The sequence below is a fragment of the Nelumbo lutea genome, chromosome 8, assembly GCF_056320005.1.
Source record: "Nelumbo lutea isolate HS-2025 chromosome 8, American lotus-T2T, whole genome shotgun sequence".
Taxonomy (NCBI): domain Eukaryota; kingdom Viridiplantae; phylum Streptophyta; class Magnoliopsida; order Proteales; family Nelumbonaceae; genus Nelumbo; species Nelumbo lutea.
In genome coordinates this window covers 52,315,975-52,342,838 of record NC_142691.1, presented here as the reverse complement: position 1 = coordinate 52,342,838, position 26,864 = coordinate 52,315,975, and the positions used below count along the sequence as shown (strand labels likewise).

At 38.0% G+C, this 26,864-nt stretch overlaps 1 protein-coding gene across 6 annotated transcripts in view; it reads left to right on the top strand.

Moving 5' to 3' along the window:
* NOF1 (U3 small nucleolar RNA-associated protein) overlaps positions 1-26,864 on the top strand; it is a 114,912-nt gene that overhangs the window by 30,239 nt on the left and 57,809 nt on the right. For all 6 annotated transcript variants that reach the window (XM_088959283.1, XM_088959281.1, XM_088959284.1 and 3 more), the window contains 5 exons: positions 2,061-2,247; positions 5,495-5,639; positions 16,020-16,143; positions 23,031-23,131; positions 23,240-23,371. In XM_088959283.1, the coding sequence (XP_088815409.1) occupies positions 2,061-2,247; positions 5,495-5,639; positions 16,020-16,143; positions 23,031-23,131; positions 23,240-23,371 (689 nt within the window). The remainder of the gene's footprint in view (positions 1-2,060; positions 2,248-5,494; positions 5,640-16,019; positions 16,144-23,030; positions 23,132-23,239; positions 23,372-26,864) is intronic.

Below are 26,864 nucleotides of genomic sequence, written 5' to 3'. Positions count from 1 at the left end.
CAACTTTCTTTGATTTGCTGTGCATCTTTCTTTGATTTTCTCACTAATATTGATCCTATGGGGGTGAACTTCCCAGTGAGAGAAATATGGTCTAAACCGATCCCTCCAAAAGTACAAGCTTTCTGTTGGGAAGTCTTCCTAAGGAAGGTAAGCACTTGTGATGTGCTACAGAAAAGGAGGCCAAACAATTGCCTCTCTCCTCGTGTGCGTGTGTCCTTTGTTTGGGATGTGGCGAAATTCTAACCCACTTACTATTATCCTGCTCTTTTGCTTCTGGTATTTGGAATGCTGTTTGTTCTCTCTTTAGATGCAGATGGTCTCCCCCACAGAATGTGTCTTTTCAGCCTTTCTTTCCTGTGTCAACAGAAGAAAAGGGGAAAATGCATATGGAAGGCAGTGAGAGCAGTTACAGTATGGACTATATGGGAGGAAAGAAACCTAAGAATCTTTTCAGGAAAAAGCAAAACAAAGGAGGAAGTTATTAAAGCCATAAAAATCAGAACTGCACATTGGGTGAAGACCATGGAGATGTTCAGAAACTACTCCACGAATGAGATACTAAGAAATTGGGCCGAAGTAGCACAAACAGATGTACCCAAAGTTCTTGTAAGCATGGAATGGAAGCCACCGGCACTGAACAAACTAAAACTGAACTTTGATGGGAGTTCTCTTGGCAACCCTGGAAGGGCAGGCATTGGGGGTGTGTTTAGAAATCATCTGGGTGTGGTGGTGACACTCTACTCAGGACCAATAGGTTATGGTGACTCAATACAGGCTGAATCTCTAGCTCTACTTCAAGGTCTAAAGATGGAGGAGCAGATAGGAACAACAGACTTAGAAATTGAAGGAGACTCACTTTTGGTCATCTCTTGGGCCAAAAACATCACATCAGTACCTTGGAAGCTCAAATTTATTTTCAGAGAAATTAGCACTTGCAAGGAAGTTCAACTCTCAGTTTGGTTGGGTCAAGAGGGATGCAGATGGGATGGCAGATACCCTAGCAAAACAAGGGGAAAATAGATCTTCATTGTATTGGGCAGAATTGTAACTGATTGCTGGAGATTGCAGTTTATTCCTCTGCTTTATCTATCATATCTTAATCTCTGTTATTAATGAAAGATTTTTGCTGATAAAAAAAAAAAATCAAATACAGCACTACTCATATCACTTAGGTTGGAACTCAGTGTGAGATCCATAAAACAAGACACACCACACAGCCGAATGGATCTCAGACCACACAACTGGAAAAAAAACTGAGAGCTACCCTTTCACAAACTGAAAAGACCATCTAGGGATATGAGAGAAACACCCAAACAGTTATCCTAGCAGTCCTATGACCAAAAGGGGAACAAAGAATAGCAAAAAAGCCTTACCCAATCAGATCCTTTTCATATTTGGGAAGTTTCAGTCTTTTCCAGAGAAAACAGAGAAGGAGAAGAGAAAGAGAGATCTACTGGAACCCCAAACCACTGTTACATCTGCTCTGATACCATCTAGAATGGAAGAGGAAGAATAGAAGAGTGAAACAGTAGGAGAAGAGGGAACATTTATATATTAAAAAAAACAGTAGAAGAGAGAATAAGAGGAAAGATGTTACAACTTAACAAAGAAAAGACACTAATAACAGCCTACTAACAGTCTAATAACAGTCCTAACAACACAGGAATTTAAAGATTTCAAAAGCCAAGCTTTGGGTTAATTTGGAAGTATTCTTCAGGGAAATTTCCTTGTAGTGGCCTTTGGTCACCTCATTTGTTGATGGCAAATATCTTGCTTTTCGTCTGTTTTACTTTGTATAATTATATTTCCTTCAACTCAATTAAACTGAACTATAGTCATTGATATTTAGGGAATAGATGTCCCCTTACAATTTTCAACAGGTATATGCATTTCTTACACTAAAAGCTTTTCTTTTCTGTGGTTTTTAAACGAGTAATTAGTTTAAGACTTTCAGCATTTCTTCAATCTGTCTTTGTTTTGTAAGGTCCATTTGTTTACGTTTGAAGATAGAGCCTGAGTTTCTGAATTATAGTTGCCATTTTTGCTCTCTTGTTTCTTAGGGTCTGATGATGACTCTGGTCAACGTCATGCCATGCAAACTGAGATACAGGAATCTATAAATATTGACCCTATTGAACAGAGTGAAGAAGATGAGACAGTAGATGAGGATGAAGCCTCTGATTCTGATGAAGAGCACGAATTGCAGCTCAATGGACAAACTGGTACTGATGTAACAAAAAGTATGAGGTTGGTTGACTTTGCTAATAAAAAACTGTTATCATGTTTATGGAATTATATATCGGGTAAAATACAAAAACCTCCCCTAAAGTTTCTGACAATCATAAAAACTTCCCCTATAGCTTTGCTGTAACAAATACCTCCCCTGAACTTTTGAGAAACTTGACAAAAACCTCCATTCGTCACTGACTTAAACAGAAAACATTAGCTGGTGCATTATTTTTTTTTAAATACCAATTTTTCCCTTGCCACTGCTCTCGTTGGCTAGGTTGGACCCAGACAACATATGCTTTCGAGAGATTTGGACTTTGTGTTTTCTATGGGATTGATCCCTGGGGTACCTTATTATTTTCCGGGTTGTTGATGATGTGTTCCACTTTCAATTGAATCCTACATTTTGGGTTCTTGAACCAGGGGCTTAAATTCGGGTTTTATCTAATTACGGTTGAAGGTTTGGTTGGACTCAGATCTCCATCTTACTATTTTCCTTTTTTACTTCTTCAGATCTCTATTCTTTCTCTTTTTCCTTTTCATTTATTTTGGGCCAAGTACTCATGATCTAGTTAAAGTTGTGGCCATTAATGGAAGAATATTTTGAGTTTGCATGTTTGGATATTTTGGATAAAAAGTAAAGACCCCTCGGCCCGGTTAAAGTTCGGGAATGTTTCTGAATCTCTGCCATCTTCCCTCCTTGCACCAACATTTTGATTTTTGAAATAGAGGTTTGGTTTTGGGAAAGCTCGGTTACCTTTTTCTTTCTATTGAACCTGGTGGGGTTTGAAACTGGATCCATTTTGTTAGAGTTTTGTTTAATGGGCTAAAACCTGGGTGAGCTCAGGTTGGTTTTCATTTCTTTGGATTGGCTTGTGACAGGGGAGCATTCATTCATCTTTCACTATGGAAACCTATATCTCACTGTGCGACCCTAATCCTAGAGAAGAAGAGCAGAAGAAGAGATGGTTCTGCATCTTTCACTATGGAAACCTATATTTCATTGTGTGGCCTTAATCCTGGAGAAGAGCAGAAGAAGAGATGGTTCTGGTTTGACAAAGGAAGAAAAGCAAAATGCCTTGATCCTCCAACAGTTGCAGGAAAGCAAGCTCAGAGAAGCGCTCAAAGAGGCATCAGAAGATGGGTCCCTCTCTAAACCGCAAGGTGTAGATTCCGATGCATTCTCCAATCAAAATGGGAGCTTTGGGAGGTCAAGATCCCTTGCCAGGCTCCATGCCTAGAAAGAATTCCTCCGTGCTACATCCCTTGCTGCCAAGCGAACCTTTGAAACCGAAGAGTCCATACCTGACTTTCATGAATCCTTCTCCAAGTTCCTCACCATGTACCCAAAGTTCCAATCCTCTGAGAAGATTGACCAGTTGAAGGAAAAATGTGCCTTTTATTGGTGATGTTTGACAGTGACAGAAGGGTAAAATTGATATTTAAAAAAATTAATGCATCAGCTAACATTTTCCATCTGGGTTAGTGATGGAAGGGAGGTTTTTGTTGAGTTTCTCTAAATTTCAGGGGAGGTTTTTGTATTTTACCCATTATATATATATCTATATATGTTTCAAATGCTTGTGCGGTATGTTATCATTTCACATTTCAAAGAATTGTTTGCGCCCAAAAGAAAGATTAGTTTTGGAAGTTTCCTTTTTTGGTCATCAATGTCAAAATTGATTAATGAAATAATAAGAAAAATTTCTCCATCTCCAGATAGGAAATAGGATATGGAGAAGACACTATAACTGGCTCTTAGCTGCCAACAACATTTGTTTCAGAAAAAAAAAACCATGTTAGATTTATATCAGTACTCAGTCCTGGTGTTCCCCAAATCTATTAGCGTCCAGTTACTCCATTTTTTTGTAAGGGTATCAGCTAAGGGATTAGATGATCTAGGTATTTATTTGAACAGGCAGTTTAATTTGGATACTGAAGATAATACTTTTTTGGTCATCTGTTGAAGTAGCCATGAGCCCCCATTGTTCTTCTCCATGTGTTTGAGCATTATCTTGCAGTAGCCTTCCACAATCAGGTTCTACCATTCCATGGAACCAACTAGCTTCAGGCCTTTAAGAATTGCAAGAATCTAAGCTCTCAAGGAGTTTGCAATCCCAATTGGTCCAGTGAAATCATGACTATATCTCCATGATGATCTCTATTTTCACTGCCTATTCATGAAGGTGTTGGATTGCCAAAGCTACATCCATCACAATTTAATTTTAGTTTCCCCATCTTCAGGGCTGTCTACATGGTGTCAAACCATGCCACTGATGCCCAATGTCTTAGAATATCATCAATTGATGGGCCTTTGATCTCTTTCCTGGTCAATCAATGTGCTGTCTTTACCATGCACTTTTCTGTGATTGTGATTTCATGTTTAGCCTTGTTATAAGAAAATTCTTGATCATTTTTTGGTTCCAAAATTAACGTAGGTCTGCTTCTCTCGCACATGACCTAATGGCCATGATATTCCCCCCTTGTATTTATGGCATTAAATGTTTAACAGTTTCACTGTTTTAATAGGCTGATTTTCAACTCGGAACAAAATAAAATGAAGGTAGACCTTGGGAAGCAAGACCAAGACAGAAGAGAAGGAGAGAGAAAGAGAGATGTTATGGATCAAACAGATCTTGGGAATCTGGGATCCCCCACTTTTTTTTTTATATTAAAAGATTAAAGAATGAATAAATTACAGATATGCCATTAATGATGTGGCAACTCTTAATGTATAATTAAAGAAACATAAATTATGGCCCAACTTATAAAAAAACATAATTAATGGCTCATGGGCTCAATGCCACAGACAGCTTATAACAAAATCATAAATAATTAAAGCCTGACTCGTTTATACATCCCTCAAGTTGGGGATAGATATCAAGCATTTACTGATACAAAAAGAAATATCAAGCATTGTCAACTTGCTTTTTCTCTTAAAGGACCATTACCCAATGTTGGTTGTATCTATCTGTGTTCTTGGTAGAGGTGGACTGGACTTGGATCTGACCTTTGCCATTTTTGCACAAGTTGGCTGCACCAAGCAGTGCCCTCTATAATGTTATTGAAATCAGTTATCTTTAATGAAAAATGTAATACATGTTGGATTGCATATTTTTTAGTTGCTATCAGAACTTTTGGTGTAGTCCAAGATAGTTACTACTGTCTATGGAGCTCGTAATGAGTTCTTATTCTATTTTCTACTCTCTCTGTTTGAAACTTGTTTTACTTAAATGATTGAATATCAGCATACCTGTTTATGCAGCTCATTTAATCTTCACTTGGGGAACAAACTATCAAATTTAAAGGTTGTTGCATTGACAAAAAATAAGTGGAAATTTGAATGGGAGGTACCTGCCATTGGCATGTTGATGTCAAAATGGGTAGGGACAGGAAAATGTTTCCTAAAGGTATGATTACTTTTGTTTCCTTTAATTGGTTATATTTTTTTAATAAGTTCTTAAGTTATATTATTAAAAAAGAAGTTGCTAATATGGAAATGGGCTATAGACATGGATCCATAGACATCATACAAAATTGGTTTATGTCTGTTATTGTGAGATTATTAGTTTTTCTTATTTATTACTTTATTTATATTTTTGTTTTGTATTGGGTGGAAGGGTTCTCCCCACTACCAACTATATCTAGCATTGAAGATTGAAGATTGTGAGATACAAGCAAAGTGCGTAGAGATTTGGAGGAACTTGTTGATATACTTTGTATGACCTGGCTTTAGATGATTTTTGGAGACTAGATTTGAGATTGTTTTGTGCCCAGGGAGTCTTGGAGTTTCTTCCTAACATTCAAGAAGAAAAGAGATTTAAGGGAAATTTTGTCCACAGAGTTTGTCACTTGGATTCGAAGTGTCACTTAAGAATTTTTTTTCTCTTTTTGGAATGCTTGGAATTTTTTGGAATCATTTTGTTAAGGTTTGGAAGGCAGTTTGTTTTGGGTCGAGTTCTAGAAGCACTGTGAAGATTGATTGGCATTTCTCATGGTCCATAAGTAGTGGCTTCTCCTCTAGGGTGGAAGTTAGTGTTGAATTTGTCATTCAATTCTTCTCTAGGGATTACTATTTGTTAAATCATTAAGCTTAATCATTTTTAGTGAGTGATGGAGCTAGTTGGTAGTGATTTTAGGGCAGATGTTGAACCAAGGATGACTCCAAATGGCACAAGGAAGAGCCCAAACACATAGGCAATTACTTTGAGTTTGATGGCAAGCATTTTTTTTATTTTTTTTTAATTTTGGAATGAGCTCAAACTATATGTATGGCAGCTGGAGGAAGAGAGAAGTTGGGGGTTCTATTGGAGGAACCAATTCCTATGGATCTTGCATACGATCATGAGGTTAAGTAGAATTATATGCTGATGATTTGGCTGTGTGATCCCATGCTTCCCTACACATAAATCAAGGATCAAAGTATCGGTATCGGGTATCGTATCAGACAACTTGGGTACGGATACACTTTGGAAACACATGGGTACAAATGAAAGATATGAAAACACATGGATACGCTAAGAAAATAGATACAAATTTTGTAAATACATCAACTACACTAGCATTAAGATCAAGATAGATACAAATAAGATATAAATACATAAGAAATGTATATTTTAATGGTATATATAAAGGAATATATTACAATTAATATTATGGGATGCATAGATATCATACAACTTTGTTGATAATCCATCAATCAGGAGTCTAAGACACGTATTATACAACTCTTTACAAATTAACGCTTGCATAAAACCATTATTATATTATATTCTATTTAATTCCAAGATCCAAACAAATGCTATTATATTTTAATTACTATATTAATTATTTTCTAATTTAATATTTTTACTTTTCAACATTAACAGAAAAAGCCAACCAAATATTAAAATTTGAAATGTTTGATAAACAATATTTATTTTTGTAAATAATAAATATGTTATTATAAAATGTCAATCAAAATATCAATTGTATATTTATAAAATATATAATGTTAACTTAAAATATTTCGTATCTATATATTAAAATTTTTAAAAGCATATAATATTGTAAATTCATAATTTTTAATTACTAAATTGATTATTCCATTATTAACACTTTTATTTCAATAATTTTTTTGAAATAATAAATAATTTTTATCTAAATTTAAATTAGTTTATTTAATAGATTCAATATAATATTATATGCTTGAATATTTTGTAAACAATGTTTTTATTTTTATAAGTAATAAATATCTTATTATTTAGTGTAAATTAAAATATCAATTATTAATTTATAAAAACATATTAAAATTATATAATATATGAATTTTAAGTACTAAAATAATTATTCTATCATTAATATTTTTATTTGTTTAAATTTATTGAGTTAAAAATCAAATTTTGATATGAATATAAAATTGGTAGATTATTTATTTCATTTATTTTTTTAAATATTAAATTTTAATATTATTCTATTTAATTTTACGTTGGAACTGTTGAATATAAAGATGTCATTTATTCAGATTATATGTTTATAATAAATATAATAACAATAATTTATTTCATTTATCATCACAAACTAAAAGATGGCTTAGTGGCTTAAACCGCTAAGCACCTTAAGTTGCAAGTAAGGCCTAGGTTCGAATCACACTAGATGCAAAATTTTTTAGGATAGGCATTGTGTGCATATGGCATATATGTGTATCATGCGAATCGGTCCATATCGGTTGATACAGTGCGATACGCACCGATATGGAACTGTATCGTAGCGGTATGCACAACTGGCACGATACAATGCCAGTCATAGTGTATCCCGTATCTGCCACCACCGATACCGATATGATATGCCCCATATCGGATGTATCGTATTGATATTTGAATCCTTGACAAAAACCCCTGAAAGATGGAAATGCATCTGAGAGTAGGTGGTAAACTTCTATTTTTTTTGCATGGTACAACCAAACATTACTTATACAGTTAGCATTGTTTGTGACTTGTCAGTACATGCGTGATTGATATAATACTCATTGAACTGTAGTAGAGAGTGCTTTAGCTTATCTTAAAGGGCATTCTAACAAAGCATTGTATTATTACTGTTAAAGTGAGCCGAATAGGGGTAGTTTAGTCATCTTATGTTTGTTAAGTGGTTTGCTTATGTGGCAGTTTTATTAGAGACACTTTGCCCCACACTTAAGTAAGGGCAGTTTAGTCTTTGTAAATGTCTTTAGAATCTAATAACTATTAAGGGGGTTGACTGAATGGAGAGACTGTCAGATTTTGACAGACCCTTCTTTTCTTTCTTCTTCTTCTCTTCTTCTTTCTCTTCTTCTTCCTTCTCTTCCTGGTTCGGGTTACTGTAGCAGATTTAGAAACATGGTATCGGAGCCATGTTCCTGACCTACTTCAGTTGGTAAAGCATCTCAACAGTGTTCGTGACCCTTCTTCCTTCGTTTCTGGTCAGTCAATGGAGAGAATTGGTTCTCCCTAGGTCTGAAACATCACAGCTCGTCTCTCTCTGCTGCGCATATTCTTCTTCATCAAGAAAAGTGACTTCAGCAATGAATGGTTGGTTAAGACTCTCAAAGGAAGGTCGGTTATCTCTTCTTCTTGTGCTGCTGGTATTTCTGGGTAGAAACCCTTCAAGAATCTGTTAGTACTGATCAGAACCTAGAGAACTAGGTTCATTGTTGCCATAGAACGGGCTGTGTGTACAGTAGCCGAATGGTGTAGGGGCTGTTGTAAGTTGTTGAGTGGTGTTAGGGCTGCTGTAAGTGGCCGAGTGGTGTAAGGTGTAATGCAGTGACCTAGCCGAGTTTTTTGTGGTTGTGTAATGCCCTCTTAAAAGTGTTAAACTAGTCTGAACTGGGTGTAACAGGTTTGACTATGTTGTGGTGCTTGTGGTGCATAATCTTAATTGAGTGGTTGTAAGAGGGCTTACATGTGATTAGTGAGTGTTAAATTGATGCTTATGTGGTTCGTGGTGTTGTGAAATTAGCAGTAGTGTGAATAAGAACAAGGCGTGTGTACCCACTGTTGTGTTTAGGGGCTGCTATAGGTGCTGGAACATCAAACTTTGAATAACAACAGTCAGCTTGTAGCTGAGAATTCACGTTAGAGGCAACTGTGAAAGAGTACAATGGCAGCAATAGGAGATGGGATAATGATCAGAAACCTAGTGTGGTGGTTTCCCCTGACTACCTAGGTGTACAGATGACCTCAATTAAACTGAATGGGGATAACTATGTTCCATGGGCTAAATCAGTGGAAGTTTTCCTCAAGGCAAAGAGGAAAGTGAAGCACGTAAAAGATGAGAAACCATCGGCTGACTCCCTAGGGTTTGATAATTGGGAACAAGAAGATGCTCAAATCATGGCTTGGCTATGGAATAGTATGGACCCAAAATTAGTGCCAACTTCATGTTTCTTGATACGACTAAGGATATATGGAAACGTGCTAAGAAGTTATATTCTGAACAAGATAATACAACAAGAGTGTATCAACATTATCAAGGGTACTTTGATTTGCAACAAGGAAACAACACACTAGAAGAGTACTATGCCTGCATGAAGAATATAAGGAATGAACTCAATGTCTATCATCTCCTCACTCCAGATTTTAAAGTTCAACAACAACAAAGGGAACAATTAGATGTTACAAGATTCTTGGTGGGGCTAAAATCAGAGTATGAACCAGTTAGAGGCCAAATATTAGGGAGCTCTACCCTTCCTACACTTGAGGAAGTATTCTCATGGCTTCGCAGAATTTCTTTGGGACAGACAGAGAATCCCACACAGTCTGATAGGTCAGCACTTGTGACAGTTAGAGGATGTGGACACAGTACATGAGGGGGAGGACGTGCCTCCTGAGGAGGCCGTGGCAGTTCCATGATTGGTTGGAGTGGTCGTGACTCAGGGGGAGGCCGTGGCAGAGGGAAGAATAACTCTGCAAGGAAGTTTACTCATTGTGGCAGGGAAGGACACACAGTGAATTTCTGTTATGACTACATGGCCCTCCCTTTAAATGGGCTAATCATGCTATAGCAGGTGAGGTTGATTTCAGTGATAGTAAACAGGCAGATTGAACTCCTCCCACATCTACATCTACTTTTGGGAGGGAGATGGTGAGTGTACCGCGTGATGAGTATGAACGGTTCCTTCAAACTACTTCACAGCATACCACTGCCACACTTGCCCACTTAAGTATTGCTTGCATGTCATTTAAAACCTCTCCCTGGATTATTGACTCTGGAGCCTCTGATCATATGACCAGGACTCCAGGTGTGTTTTCTTCTCTTTCTGAAACCTCCACATCACAAACTGTTACACTTGCCAATGGGTCCTCATCTCCCATCTATGGTGTTGGTAATGTTGACATGGCTTCTCTGCCCTTATCATTTGTTTTATATGGACCTAAATTTCCATTCAATCTTATGTCTGTTAGTAATCTCACAACGGGGAAGAAGATTGGTGGGGGGCATGAAGCTGGTGGGTTGTATTATCTTGACGGTGGTGGATCTTCAATTGCTCTTCAAACTTCCCTTACTCCTCTACAATGGCATTGCCGACTGGGACATCCATCTCTCAAGGCTCTCAAGATATTGGTTCCGTCTTTGAGTCATTTGTCAGTTTTGCAATGTGAGTCATGTCAGTTTGGGAAACATCGTTGTGTGTCTTTCAGTCCAAGGATTGAGAGTCGTATGTTGAGTCCTTTTTCTTTGGTTCATGTAGATGTTTGGGGTCTAATCAAAATAGAGTGTTATAATGGGTACAAGTATTTTGTCTCCTTTATTGATGATTGTTCAAGAATGACATGGATTTACTTAATGAAAGAAAGAAGTGAATTATTTTCCATTTTTCAAAAATTCCATGCTGAAATACGCATACAATTTGGTGTTCCAATCAAAGTTCTCCGTTCAGATAATGGTTGTGAATACTTTTTTATTTCATTTCAACAGTATTTAGAACAACATGGCATTATTCATCAGACCTAATGTGCATTCACTCCTCAACAAAATGGGGTAGCTGAACGGAAGAACCGTCAGCTTCTTGAAACTGCTCGGTCTATTCTTCATCACATGAATGTTCCTAAACGGTTTTGGAGTGATGCTGTACTCACTGCATGTTTTCTCATTAATCGGATGCCCTCTTTCATTCTTCATGGTCAGTCCCCCTTCTCTATCTTGGTTCCCATTTTATCTCCATTTCTATTAACTCCTCGTGTCTTTGGTTGTGTGTGCTTTGTCCACAATCTAAGTCCTAGAATAGACAAGCTAGATGCACGCTCAATTAAATGTGTCTTCCTTGGCTATTCTCGGACTCAGAAAGGGTACAAGTGTTATGATCCCATTACCCGAAAGTGCTATGTGTGCCCTGATGTCACATTTTTTGAGTCTGTCTCCTTCTTCTCAAGACCTGAAGCACCTTCGTCTCCACCTTTACCACTTCCTCTTCCTCTTCTTGTCAGTGATCCGGTTCTAGATGCTGTTGTTGGAGTAGACTCATCACCTCATCCAGTGCAGATCACCACCGAACGACCACCGATTCGGAAAGTGTATACACGTTGAACGACACCGGCCCCTCCTCTAGCTTCTACCTCATCTGTGGATCCTCTCATGGCTCCTATTGCTGAACCTTCAGACTTTGACCTACCCATTGCCTTACGGAAAGGTAAACGCAGTTCTACCCTCCATCTATTTTCAATTTTGTTTCATTATCTCGTCTTTCTACCTCACATCGCCAGTTTGTTTCACTTTTGTCCTCAATTTCCATACCTAACAATGTTCAAGAAGCTCTTAGTTCACCTAGATGGTGGCGGGCTATGGAGGAGGAACTTTCTGCTCTTCAACATACTCAAACGTGGGAACTTACTACTCTCCCACCTGGTAAGCATGCTGTGGGTTGTAAATGGGTGTATACTGTGAAATACTTGCCAGATGGTAGTGTGGAGCGTCTGAAGGCCAGACTTGTTGCTAAAGGTTACTCGTAGTTGTATGGAATGGACTACATGGAGACATTCTCTCTGGTGGCTAAGATTGGCTTTGTTCGTGTACTAATTTCCCTAGCAGTTATGTATGATTGGCCTCTGTTTCAGCTTGACGTAAAAAATGCATTCCTCAATGGTGATCTGGTGGAGGAGGTATATACGGAGCAACCACCTGGGTTCATTGCTCAAGGGGAGGATGGTAAGGTGTGCAGACTGAAGAAGGCAATTTATGGGTTGAAACAATTGCCACGTGCTTGGTTCGGGAAGTTCATCGAAGTGGTGAAGAGTTTTGGAATGAAGCAATGCCAGGTTGATCATTCAGTGTTCAGCTATGACTCAGAAGCTGGGAAGATCTTATTAGTGGTCTATGTGGATGATATTGTCATTACTGGCAGTGATAAATTGGGGATTGGCAAACTAAAGGTATTTCTGCAAAATCATTTTCAAACAAAAGACCTTGGAACATTTAAGTATTTCTTGGGAATAGAAGTTGCCAGGTCAAAACAAGGTGTAAATCTGTACCAAAGAAAATATGTTCTTGATCTACTGGAAGAAATAGGACTGTTAGGTGCAAAACCGGCTTAGACCCCTATGGAACCAAATGTTAAGTTGAGCAGTGATACAGGAGAAGTATTTGAAGATCCCAGAAGGTATAGACGACTAGTGGGGAAGTTGAACTATCTGACTATCACGAGACCCGATATCTCCTTTGCAGTCAGTGTGGTGAGCCAATTCATGCAGAACCCTCATATACCTCACTGGGATGCAGTTCTTAGAATTGTAAGATATTTGAAAGGAGCTTCAGGCCGTGGACTATTGTATAAACCAGGAGGAAAACTTGAAGTAGTTGGGTATACAGATGCAGACTGGGCAGGCTCAGTGAATGACAGAAGATCTACGACAGGCTATTGCACATTTCTTGGAGGAAATCTTGTGACGTGGAAGAGTAAAAAGCAGACGGTTGTGGCCAGAAGCAGTGCTGAAGCTGAGTATAGGGCCACGACACACTACCTGTGAATTAGTGTGGTTGAGGAATCTTCTACAAGAAATTGGGTTTCACATGGATAAACCTATGAGGCTGTATTGTGACAACCAAGCTGCACTCCATATCTCATCCAATCCTGTATTTCATGAGAGAACAAAGCACATAGAGGTTGATTGCCACTTTGTGAGGGAGAAGGTCCTTGCTGGAGAGATAAACACAAAACATGTGGGCTCGAATGATCAGTGGGCAGATTTGTTTACAAAAGCTCTAAGCTCAGGGAAAGTGAACTATCTATGTAACAAGCTGGGATTATATGACATATTCTCCAGCTTGAGGGGGAGTGTTAAAGTGAGCCGAATAGGGGTAGCTTAGTCATCTTATGTTTGTTAAGTTGTTTGCTTATGTGGCAGTTTTATTAGAGACACTCTGCCCCACACCTGAGTAAGGGCAGTTTAGTCTTTGTAAATGTCATTAGAATCTAATAACTATTGAGGGGGTTGACTGAATGGAGAGACCATCAGATTTTGACAGACCCTTTTCTTTCTTCTTCTTCTCTTATTCTTTCTCTTCTTCTTCCTTCTCTTCGTGGTTCGGGTTACTGTAGCAGAATTCAAAACAATTACCAATCATAGGCACATGAAGATAAAAGCGTTCACAAAAGCAGATTGGGGTGGTTCTATTAATTATTGATGCTCCATGTTTGGATATTGTGCTTTAGTTGTTGGTAATTTGGTCTCCTGGAAAACAGAGGCAGAATACAGGGCATGGCTCAGTGTGCTTTTGAGGTTTTGTGGTTGCATTCTTTTGTTGGAAAGTTTGGATTGGCTTTTGATGGATGCTTGATACTATTTTGTGGTAACCATATCTGCCATCAGTATTGCTCATAATCTGCTACAGCATGATTGGACTAAGCATACTGAATTAGATCAGCATTACGTATACTTATGGGTGTCTACTGGAGAAGTCTTCTCCCATTTATTACTTCTATGATCTAGTTTGCTTATGTGCTTGCCAAAGGTGTTGTCAAGTCCAAGCTAGCTACTTATTTAGGAAGGTCGGGTATGGTTAATAAGTTAAGAGGTTGTGTTTTTTGATCTATAACTTTATTTATATTCAGGTTTGTATTGAGTGGCTAGCGTTAAATAGTCTTTTTACCCATTTATAGATGAGTATACTTAACATATAGGGTACATACCCTATGTTTTTTTTTGTTTTTTTTTCTGATCTCTAATTCTATCTTTTTCTTTGTCTTCTCTTCTTATCTCTCTACTACATACTATATCTAGCATAGAAGATTGATGTGGAGATGTATGAGGGCTACAGCTGTCTGGGTGATATGGGAGGAAAGGAATAATGGGCTCTTTAAAGAAAGGAAAGGGACTTTAGAAGCGGTCAAGGAAAGCACACAAATCAAACTGTGCATTGGATCAGAACAACAGAGCTTTTTGATTATTTTACAGTTGCAGATTTGCTAAAAGGTTGGGGAGTATGATAGAAATCCTTCTAGTTCTGCCTCATAGGAGTGTGGTCCAGATCTGCTGCTTTCCTTGCTGTGTGTAAAAGCGTATGCAACCTATCATGAATGAACATGCCAGTGTTCACTATTCAGTACACATGGGACAACACCCATGTGTAACACTGACGAGTTCATTCATGTTAGGTTACATAGGCTTCTACATGCAGTGAGGTAAGCAACAAATCCTGAGTGCTCCTTTTGTTGGGCTCCTTCATTAGAAGGTGGAGTCAAATTAAACTTCAATGGTTGTAGCATAGGCAACCCCAGATCATCTGGAACAGGAGGTGGTTTTAGAGATCATAAGAGGAACATTTTGACATTGTTTGCTGGACTCATAGGGGTAGGAAATTCAAACAGGGCAGAGTTGTTAGCAACACTGCATGGTCTAAGAATGGCAAGGACTCTAAGCTTGAGGAATATTGTGGTAGAGGAGAGATTTTTACTGATAAAAAAAATATTGTGGTAGAGGAGAACTCAAAGGTGGTGGTACACTGGCTACAACACAACAACAAACAAGGCCCTTGGCAATATTGTTAAGAATAAGGATCTGAGAACCTTGGTAGTAGAAATTAATACAAGCTTCACTTGGACTTACAGATCAACAAATGCACCAGTTGATGCAGTGTCTAGACAAGGGGTGAGCAGGGCACGATTTTTCTGGGGCAATTTATTTGTTTTTTTTTTTGATAAATGTTTCTGGGGCAATTTATTGTAAGAAACTAATTATGGGATGAAGAAAATGCCTCAACAGAGTGCTTGGCACTTCATTTCTTGCGGATGCTTGGCATTCTGTATATATTCTTTTACCTAATTTATTAAGTTATCACAATTAACAATAAAAATAATAAATAATAGAGGGGCTCTGCTCCTTATTCTTTTCAACTTTTGTTAATCTTTCTTAATATTTTTTTTAGTATAGCTAATAATATTTTGACATGCACTTTCTTTACTAACTCCATATTATGTTGTAGAGTTGCGTTTGGAATATCAAAATTTATCGAATTAAAATGCTATTGGTATGAAGAGAAAATACATGTATTTTTTTTTCAGTTTATTTGCATGCTGATTGGTATGTAAATTAGGGAACCGACCTAGAATTTTGTATTTCTTTGTAAAATTATACCACTTCTGTGATTAGGTGATCCACTTTCATCTAATGCCTTGACAATATGCATTATAATTCAAATTCTTAACCACATATTCTTTGGCTCTGCATTAGTTGGAGCAGTTTTTCCCTTTTTGTGATATTCAAACTTTTGTGTACATAATTAGCTATGCACTTTCTGAAGTCATAACATTTTTTTTAATGCATTTTGTTTCCTACCAGGAAGATAATGACAATTGTGTTAGTGGCTTGAAGCAGAAGTTGTATAAGCATTGGTTGAATGTTTATAAAATGTCCGGAGGCATTAATTTCAATTCATCCAAGCAAAAACTATTCTTCTCAATTTGTAAGTTAGTTAAATTCATTTTACACAAGAGTGGCATCATATATGGCATTTTCCCTAGTATTCTTTATAAAGTAGTACTCTGGTAGTTTATTGGTTTGTGGCCTTTTATGTTATCTTATCTGGTGATGATAACTACCAATGTATTATTTCTCAATATTTGTCTATGGAACTGGTAGAAGAAAGATTTAAAACCGTTTGCTAGTGTTAGTGGTATTGGAGATTGTTAGAGTTGGAAGTATAAGGGCAGTTTAGTCATTTATCATTTAATTAAAGGTGAGTTGTCTATTTTATCTATGTTTAAGTTGTGTGTCCCATACTTGATGAGGGACAGAGTTGTGTTTTGCATTCTAATGCACAGATTATAAATAAAAGGCGGGTCAGCTAAGAGTTGGTGACTTTTTCTCTCTGGATGAACCCTTCGCTTTCCTCCTCTATTCTTTCTCTTCTTCTTCTCTCTTTCTTTCTTAGTTCAGGCCTGGGACTGAACTAGTGTTAATCGAACCATTAACAAAGATAATGGTATTTTGTATTGGACCAGGGAGACAGTCAGGGAGAGTTCTTGAAAGATGCGAAGAAGTTTCAAAGGCTTGTAGGGAGACACTTGTATTTGTCTATGACCAGGCCTGATATTGCTTATGTAGTGGGTTTTCTTAGTCAGTTCATGTACAATCCTAGGACAACTCACTTTGAAGCTACAAAGGGGATTCTTAGATACCTCAAGAAGTTTCCCAGAGCTGGTTTGCTGTTTTAGAAACATTGACATTTAAAGGTGGAAGTATATACTGATGCTGATTGGGTAGGGGCAGTTGATGACCGAAAGTCTACCAGTCTGTATTGTGCCTTTGTAGGAGGAAACTTGGTCACATGGAGAAGTAAGAAGCAAAGTGTGGTGGCTAGATCCAGTGCTGAAGCAGAATACAAAGCTATGTCTCATGGGGTTGCTGAAATCATGTGGATAAGAAACCTATTAGGTGAATTGGGTTTTGCAGTTAGCAACCCTATGTCACGCTATTGTGACAATAAAACTGCTATCAACATTGTAGCTAATCCAGTCCTCCATGATAGGACGAAACACATTGAAGTGGGCAAGCATTTTATTAGAGAAACTTGTGAATGGGGAAGTGTACACTCCATATGTCAGCTTAGAAGAACAACTTGCAGGCATCTTCACCAAGGGTCTTCATCATGTATGGCATAATGATTTGTGTGACAAGTTGGGCATGATTGACGTCTATGCTCCAACTTGAGGGGGAGTGTTGAAATAGTTTATTTTATTTCTTGTCTATTAATTTTGTCTTGTTAGGGTTCGTTTGGATGGTTAAAGCCTTTTTTATTTTTCTGTTATTATACTTCACTTATAGTAGGGGCACAAGAGTCTTTCCCTTTTTATTTTAGTCGTCCTATATATACTAATAGAAGCCAGCGCCGTCAGCACTGTTCCATTGTCACCAATCTCTCTTCTTCTCTTATTTTGAATTGGCTTTATTGTCAAGAGGGGCATTTAAATTTTCTTTATTTTTAATAAGAATCTTTTATTTTAGGGAAATTGTCTAAAACTCACCATGATTTTTTAGCATTTCTCTTAAACTCACAACATTTCAAAATGTCTAAAACTCACCATGTCACTAACTTTACGTTAAAGAGACTAACGAGTGTTAATATATTACCATTTTAACCTTCATAGAAATATATATATATATATATATATATATATATATATATATATATATATATATTAACATTTAGACATGAAGAAAAGGAAAAAAAAGTTTAAAAATATATTTTAAAATATAAAATACACAAAAACACAAAAAGTACAAAAAAATATAAAAAATTGTAGATATTGCACACAAAATAAAAATTATTTTCAAATTATAGAAACTATAGAAATTGAAAAACAAAATCAAATAATAAAAATTGTAGAAGAAACATAAAAAATTATAGAAAAACATGGAAATTGCAAATAAATAACGAAAGATACAGGAAATTTTATAGATAGTAGAAAATAGAAAAATGTAAAAAAACAGAAATTATCAAAAACATTGGAAATTATAGCAAAACTAAAAATGAAAAAAAAAGAAAATTGAAAACTGAGAAAAGCCTTTTCCTCTAACTCACCATTCAAGGGTGATTTAGTCATGGAAATTGTTATTTATGCTGATGTGGACACCTTTGTTAAGAAGCATTGTCGAAGCACTAAGGAAGGTGAGCTTTGGAAAATAAAAACTTGTTGACATGGTGAGTTTTAAACATTTTGAAAAATTGTGGTGAGTTTAAGAGAAATGCTGAAAACTCATGGTGTGTTTTAGACAATTTCCCTTTATATTAAGAAAAATAAAGATGTGCATGAGGTGTACGCCTTATAGGTGTCAATGCCTCTAGCATACGCCTCAGGGCATTTTGGGAGCGCCTCCAGGCGTACACCTCCCATGCCCTTTTAAAACACTAGTGATAACTGTATCAACATACACTATTAGGGCTGCAATTTTTCCTTCCCCTCTTTTCACAAACAATGTGTGATTAGATTGACACTGCTTGTAGCCTCTTTGTTGAGCAGCTACACGAAACCTGCTGAACCAGGCTCTTGGTGGTTGTTTTAGGCCATATAAATACTTTTTTAACCTAGACACTTTTTGTTTATCACCTTGAGCACGGAAACCACGGAGTTGTACCATGTACACTTATTCAAGAACACCATTTAAAAATGCATTCTTCAAATCTAGTTTATGAAGGTCTGAATCAAGATTAGCAGCTAAAGAGAAGAGGACTCTAGTGGAGTTCATGTTAGCAACTGGTGCAAAGGTTTCTGCATAATCCACTCCATACACTTGTGTAAACCCTTTTGCCACTAAACGAGCTTTATACCGCTCTACTGTGCCATCAATCCTATGTTTTCCTATTAAAGCCCATTTACATCCAATTGGTTCCTTCCCCTCAGGAAGATCCACCAATTCCCATGTACCATTTTTATGCAACACATTAATTTCTTCTTTCATTGCATCTGTTCATTCAGGCACCAACAGAGCTTATACCACATTCTTATGAATAGGAACACTGTCAGTGGACGAAAGAAAGGCCCAAAAGCAAGGTGAAATGTTCTCATAAGAAACAAAATGGGAAATGGGATGTTTAGTGGTGCAAGACCTAACTTCCGATGAGCAATAGGAAGGTTAGGGTCATCAATAATGGAGGTATCAATAGCAATAGGGTCAGGAACATCAATGGGAACCAAGGTACCTTATTGGGTAGGATCCGCCCTCGGAGAATTTGATGGCATTGGTGGTACAACTTCTAGGTGCTCCACAACTCTTGGACATGGTTGGCCTTTGTGACGACGAAAGTAAACATGGAAGGGAGAAGGATCAGGAAGAGGAGGGAGTTAAATATGTTTTTCCTCATTTTTACACTCCCCTTAAGGAGAATCAAGGAAGAAAGGCTCACTCTCAAAGAAAGAGGCATCCATAGAAACATAATATTTTCGAGAGACTGGATCAAAGTACTGATACCCCTTTTGAGTTGTGGGGTACTCCAAGAAGATGCAAGAAATAACATGAGGATCCAATTTTCCACGGGTGGGTGATAGGTTTTGAACAAAGCAATGACAACGAAGCATACGCGGAGGAATAGAAAGGAAAGAGCTTTGGGAAAAAGGAGTTGATATGGGGCTTTGCACTCTAACTAGCGAGAGGGCATACGATTAATGAGTTAAGCAGCACAAAGGATAGCCTCAAGCCAAAAATGTTTTGGGACATTCATATGAATCAGTAACCCCCGGGCCACTTAAAGAAGATGTCAATTCTTTCTTTTAGTAACACCATTTTGTTGGGGTGTTCGAGCACATGAGCTGCGGTGAAGTGAGCCACGTGAAGCAAAGAACTCTGTTAGATCATTATGAAAGTATTCTTTGGCATTATTTGGATGACTTGGACTTTAGTTTGAAATTGGGTGAAGATCATTCGTTGGAAAGTTTGGATAATTTTTGGTACTTCATCCCTAGTTTGCATGGGATACACCCATGTGCATTTGGAGTAATCATCAATAAAGGTAATAAAGTAACAAGGCCCCAAACATCAGAATGAACAGTATGGAAAGGAAATTCAGATTTATTATTTTTTGAAGAAAAATGAGTTCTACAGTGCCTAATCTATTGACAAGTTTGACATGTAAACTTTGACACCGAGACTGACTTAAACAACTGTGGGAACACTAGTTTCAAAGACTCAAAAGATAAATGACCAAGACGACTGTGCCATAAATAGACTTGACTCTTAGACTATGACTGTAAGACCAACCTTATTCTCCAGCATGTAGAGTCCATCCACTAGATTCTACCAATCGTTTTCCCCGAGGCGAAATCCTGCATCACACAATAAGAAGGGAAACAGATCATAGAGTGGGTTAATGAATTAGTGATACTACTAACAAAGAACAAATTAATAGGGAATTTTGGAACATGTAAAACATTAGGAAAGGTATGGCCAAAGGGAAGAGAAATGGTTCCTTGACCAACTATGGTAGTGTATGACCCATCAGTTAGTCTCACCTTGTCTCTTCTTGAGAGAAGATGATAGGTCTGAAAGTAAGTGGACATACCAGTCATATGTTTTGACATTCCAGAATCAATTATCCAAGGAGAATCAGGGCAAGGACACAATGCATGGAAACCTGTGGTAGAATTACCTGATATAGATGCAAATGAAGTTGAGGGAGGAGCATCCATCTGACGAATTGCCCTACCATAGAGTTCTAAATGGTCACGGAAGGAATTAACGATATCATCCCTAGGGTCAAAACTAGAGGTGTGTATCTGAGTTACAGTAGTAGTAGGGGGCTGATTCTCCTGAGTAGCCATGTTTGTTGTAGTGAGCTTTCTCAGAGCCCATGGAGTCTTGGTCATTTATCTTTTGAGCCCATTTTGGCTTCCCATGGAGTTTTCAACAAGTATCACGAGTATGTCGAGACTTCTGGCAATGGGTGCACCATAGTTTGTCTTTCTCATCCACCCTTTTTTGAAGATTCCCCTTCTTAAAGGGATTTCCCCACCTGTAACAACATTCCCTTTCACTGCCAATACAACTGCATCCCCCCTAGAATTATTCATCAAATTTCTTCTACTTTTCTCTGATTGTACTAATGCATATACCTCATGGACAGATGGAAGATCCTTGTTGCCTAGGATCTGGACTCTAATGGATTCATACATGGTGCTCAAGCCATGGAGCAATGTAAATACTCGCTACTGGGAAACAAGGGACTTGTACGCTTTTTCATCTTCATTACACTTCCATTCCACACTTTGATAGTGATCTAACTCCTTCCAGTTGGAGATCAAGTCTGAATAGTACATAGAGAGACTCCTTTCCCCTTGTTTGCAAGTAAATGATTCCGCCTGTAATTGATAGATCTTTGCATAGTGGCGCAATTCAGAATAGGTTGACTTTGCTTGTTCCCAAATCTTGTAAGCTGTTTCAGCCCACATAAAATTTCTTCTCACTTGAGGTTGCATAGAGATTAAAAGCCAAGACATAACCATTCTGTTTTCTTGGTTCCATCTATCATATTCAGCACTGCCAGAATTAGGTTCTTTAATTCTCCCATTTATATATCCCATCTTTCCTCTTGCAGTAATGTACAACGTGATCCCTTTTGATCATTCTAAATAATTCAGACCATCAAGAGGTATGACAGCCATAGGGAAGGATAAATCCATACCCCCACTCAGGCCATTCTGCATTGAGGAAACACCAAATGTGGCAGAATCTTCACCACTCATTATAACTGTTTCAGGTCACACCCAAAGTAGTCACAAAACCCTAAAACAGAACAGTCCAACAACCCAGAAAGTCAATGTTTATTTAATTTTGTCTCCAGTCCACACAATTTCCCCTTCACACACTGTATTACTGTTAAAAAAATTGCCTTTGCACCTGGAAACTAGAGACAACCACCTTTCAGTTCAAACACAGCCCTTCAATCATCAAAGAAGAAAAACTACAGCTGTTACAGAACATACAGGTCATCTCCTGATCTATAAACACACCATAGAACTGCTGTTACAGCACATACAGGTCATCTCCTGACCTACAAGCATGCCATAGGACTGCTGTCAAAGCATATACAGGTCATCACCGACCTACAAAGCATCACAGGGATCAACCAATCCCGCAAAAAAGGAAAGAATAGGTGCTGATCACCTCACATCAGTTAAGTGAACCTACTTCTGGATTCAGTCCAATGTTTTACTCTGGATCTTCAGTAAAACAAATGGAAGCTGGTGAAGAGAAAAGACAGAAAAAGAAGGCTTGCTCGATCTCCTTTCAAATCTAACAGTCCCGCTTTCATACCATATTGTCCAGAAGAGGAGAAGAAGAAGAGAAGAGAGAAGAGGGAAGAGATAAGAGAGAGAGAAAAGATTCGAGAGCCAAAAGTGAAGCTGGCGGCACCAGCTTTTGGTATTTATATTAGGGCGACATAAACAAATAAAACGAAAGGGAGAAATTACAATAGTACCCCTGCGGTACTAATCCGAGTATACTAACAGACTTTTAACAATTGTTTTCAATGAACTAGTTAGTGATGAAGCCAATAAATTTCTCTGCTGAGTAATCAGTTTTCTGGTTGGTGCTTTGTTGCCGCTGGTTTTGAGTTTGATTTTTATTTGTTGTTTGATGTTTTTATTGTCATCATCATCCTATCTCAATGGTTTTAGCTTTGGCTCTTTTGTCTATATAGAGATTAATCAATGTAGATTCATTTGCAGTAACTGCAGTTTCACTGAATGCTTTTTTTTTTCAACTACATTATGTAAACTACCTGTTTTAATATGATTAGTTTTGTCATCCTTTCCATACATATTCATTTGCTCTGAATTACAAATATTTTTCTAGGCAACAGCTATCGTGATATATTACACTGTAACAAGAAGCCCTTTTATCTCAAAGGCCTGGAAGAAGATTCAAGTATCATGGATGCATATATTATGCATGCTGTATGTGCAGATCCTTTTTCATTCTTCAGACTTCTTTTATATGTGTTTTAGTGTATATTTCAGTACATGGTTTTCTTGCTATTGACTGAGTATCCATGAATTCTGTAGCTGAACCACATCTTTAGAACTCGAGATATCGTGGTAAAAAATGATGCAAAATTATCCAAGATTCAAGATGCTGTCAAGGAAGAAATTCTTAGTGGTGATAGATTTCTTGATCATGGGTTTACTCGTCCTAAGGTAATTGAGAATGCATTCCTAAGTAGTGATTGTTGTGTTATTGAATCTATAAATGATTAAAGGTACTCTCAGAATTTAAAGCACTGCAGTTAGGAGAAGAAATTGTTACTTCGTGATTTTATTTATTATACTGGTTTCATTGTTTTCAGTTTTGTTGTTAATGACAATTTATTTTGAGTCTACGCTTGCTGCTTCAAAGCTTAACTGTTGTGTACTTGATTTTTTGTTCTTGTGAAAAATTTCTAAGTATTTTCTGTAGAACAGTGCTGTTTTAATTCTTTTGGTCCCACAATTTTATATTACTTTTGGGAAGTAGCCTTAAATTTTTGAGAAAGTGGCCTTGAAATTAGGATTGCTATATGGTGAGGAAAGACTAATCAATTTATACCCTTTTCTGGAAATAGGTGAAATGAACTACAGATAAAATATGGGACAGGTTGATGTTCACTTCAAAGGATTGTTATTGTAGTGATAAATTTCATTCTCAAAGAGGAATTTTATGTACTATCTTGAAATTGGGGAGAACATTGCATGTGAGTAGGGGCTTGTAGCTCCATCTTTATTTTATGACCACTTGATAAGAACAGAACCTAAACTTTGTGGAAATCATAAATATAGGACCATTCGTTTGCAAAATCTTACTTTTGTTCACTTTTCGAAAGATGAATGTTTGTGTGTGTGTGTGTGTATACTTGCATGTACACAAAAGCTTGTTATGTGTGTATGCTTGCATGAAGTGTTACATGGGATTGAAGGAGACTTAACAGAAGGGAGGAAGTGAAATAGAGGAGAGAAGTGGATACGAAGATCTTTCTTCAACAGTGACATGGAGGAATGGAGGAGTGAAAAGAGAGTCACCATCTTAGTAGTTGAGGAGGTGATTGGATGGTTGAAGGGTTTTATGGATGGTTCGATATTCTCCATTAAAAACAAGGCTGGAAAAGTACAGTGGGAGTAGCTGATAAAAGATTTGAAGCTGAAATGAGGAGGAATATGAAAGGTTGGTTTGTGGTGATTTTGGAAACATTTAGTGATAACAGAAGGCAGATGTTGTTTGTGTTGGAAGGAAGAAAGGGGGCATGGTGCTGATTGTTTGCAGACTTATTACAGGAATTCCTGTTCAATTTAGAAGAAAGACATTCCAAAAATCTTTAATGGCCCAGTGGCCTCTGAGGAGCAAAGTTATAGGGAGCAACAGAAGGAAGAAAAATCAAAAAAGGGAAGCCCACAAGCTATTGGTTGTAGCACTACTAGAAGTCAGAGGATGTTCTTGGAAGTGGAGAAGAGAGCCTGGGAGAAGAATGTGATCTTAACATCAGTAAAAAGAATTACTGGTTGGGGAATGATTTTGGAGGTGATTGTGGAGAGATTTAGTTTGAAGGGCCTTGTGAATATGAAGCCCTTTGATTATTCAAAGGCTGTGTTATTTGAAGTTGACAAAGACGTGATTTCCACTACTGAAATGGTACTTATCCTTTTTCAGAGGTTGTTTTTCAGCTTGGGACTTATCCTTTCCCTGGGTAGTTAAGATGCTTTAGCTCCCCTTTTCTGTAACCTTATTACTATTTAATGAAATCTGTTGTTATTGATAAAAAAACAGAGGTTTGGCATATGTCTTGTAATCAGAACCCCATCTCTGTAGACAATCTTGCAATTCAGCTTGTGGGTCTTCCCTTCAATCTTTGGAACGTGGAAAACTTTGAAAGGTTGATCCAGATTCTGGCTGGAGTTTGATTGATTATAATCTTCATGAACTTCAGGCTGTAAGACTCAGGATTTTGGTACTGAAGCTTGAAGATGTCACTAGATGCATCAGTCTGCTTGCAGATGGTCTCTGGTTGAAGGTCTGGGTTCTGCTGGAAGTTGAAATGTCGCTTTGGATGAAATGTTAGACAGATTCCTTCTAATGAGGGGATAGGACAGACAAAGGATCTCGAAGGAATCTGTAGAGACTACATACAGGTCTGATGAGAAGGAAATGCCTAATAAAGTTTGCAATTCAAATTTAATTGAATTAGGTACAAAAACTTATGCAGAGGCTACCATGGGTGGAGTCATGTCATCCAAAGCATTAGAACCACATAACTTAAAGTCTAGAGAGAGGTGGTCTAAACCGGTTTGAGTTCAAGGGTTGGGACCGGCTGTAGGGCCTATTCAGGTTAGAAAAGCAACTCATGTGATTATGTTAGTAATCACGTGACTCAAGGGGAAAGGCCTTGGAGCGCCTCAACAGGAGACAATGTTCCTCGCTTGTCATCATCTTCCTCCTTCTTGAGGACCCACCTGAAGTTTGCATCTTGTCTAAGTGAAATTTTAGATGAAGCTGAAGCTTGTAGTGTTGATCTGGTTAATGGAAGGAAGAAAAATCAGAGGAGGAAGGATAGAGTTTACAAGAGAAAGGACTTAGGTCTTAACTGACCAGAGTCCAAAAGCAGTGGGACGCTAATTAGAAGTACCTTGACTAGAATCAGAAAGAGTTTGGGAGAAATATGGATTTGGTGATCGCCAAGTACGGTGAGACCGGTATGAAGAGTATTATTTGTGGAACAGGTATGAACCTTGTTAGTTGCCCAAATTTGTTATGATCCATTTGTCCCATGTTGGTATTATGGGATGCTAATGTGAGGTATCCCACATCGGTAGTATGGGATGCTGTTGTTGGGTATTTATGTGCTTGGGTTCCCTCCTTCTAACAACTAGCTTTTAGGGGTGAGTTCTCCTAAGGCACATAATAAATGGTATCAGTGAACACACTATGCCTCCCAGTTGCAATCGTGTAGCGCAGGTGGTGACGTTGGTGTTGCAGTGTTTGGCCGGGACCAGGTGGACTAGTGCAAAGCGAGCCTGTGTAGGTGTCGGGACTGCGGAGTGTGGTGGAATGTTGTGATCCATTTGTCCCATGTTGGTAGTATGGGATGCTAATGTGAGGTATCCCACATTGGTAGTATGGGATGCTGTTGTGGGGTATATATGTGCTTGGGTTCTCTCCCTCTAACAGCTAGCTTTTAGGGCTGAGTTCTCCTAAGGCACATGACAAAATTCTTCAGCGAATGGAGATTCTGATCTCCGCTTTCAGGGTGGTTGAGGAGCCAAGGTTTTTTCCGACTCCATTGAGCTTGGGGTTATAGATGCGAACAGGTACAACTCTAGAAAGCCTGCTCCGTTGACTTCGGAAGTGGATTACTCTATGGGTTTAGAGAGGCTGGAAGGGGGGGGGGAGGAGGAAGTTGGGGAAGGATGCGTTTTTGCGAGTGATGAACATGAGAGTGAAGGTGAGACTGAGGGAAAGGGAAACAGGTGATGGAAAAGGAGGTGAAGGCAGGAAGGCTGGATGTTGATTTGGCCGAAGGAGCAAGTTTGATGAAAAGGAAGAGAATCAGATTAGCGAGGCGATTAACATGAAATTTCACAGTTCGAAGAATCATAATGTAGTGCATGTGTCAAACGTCTTCTCTGGGTTAAAACTTGGTTTGGCTGAGCTAGGGTAGGAGGG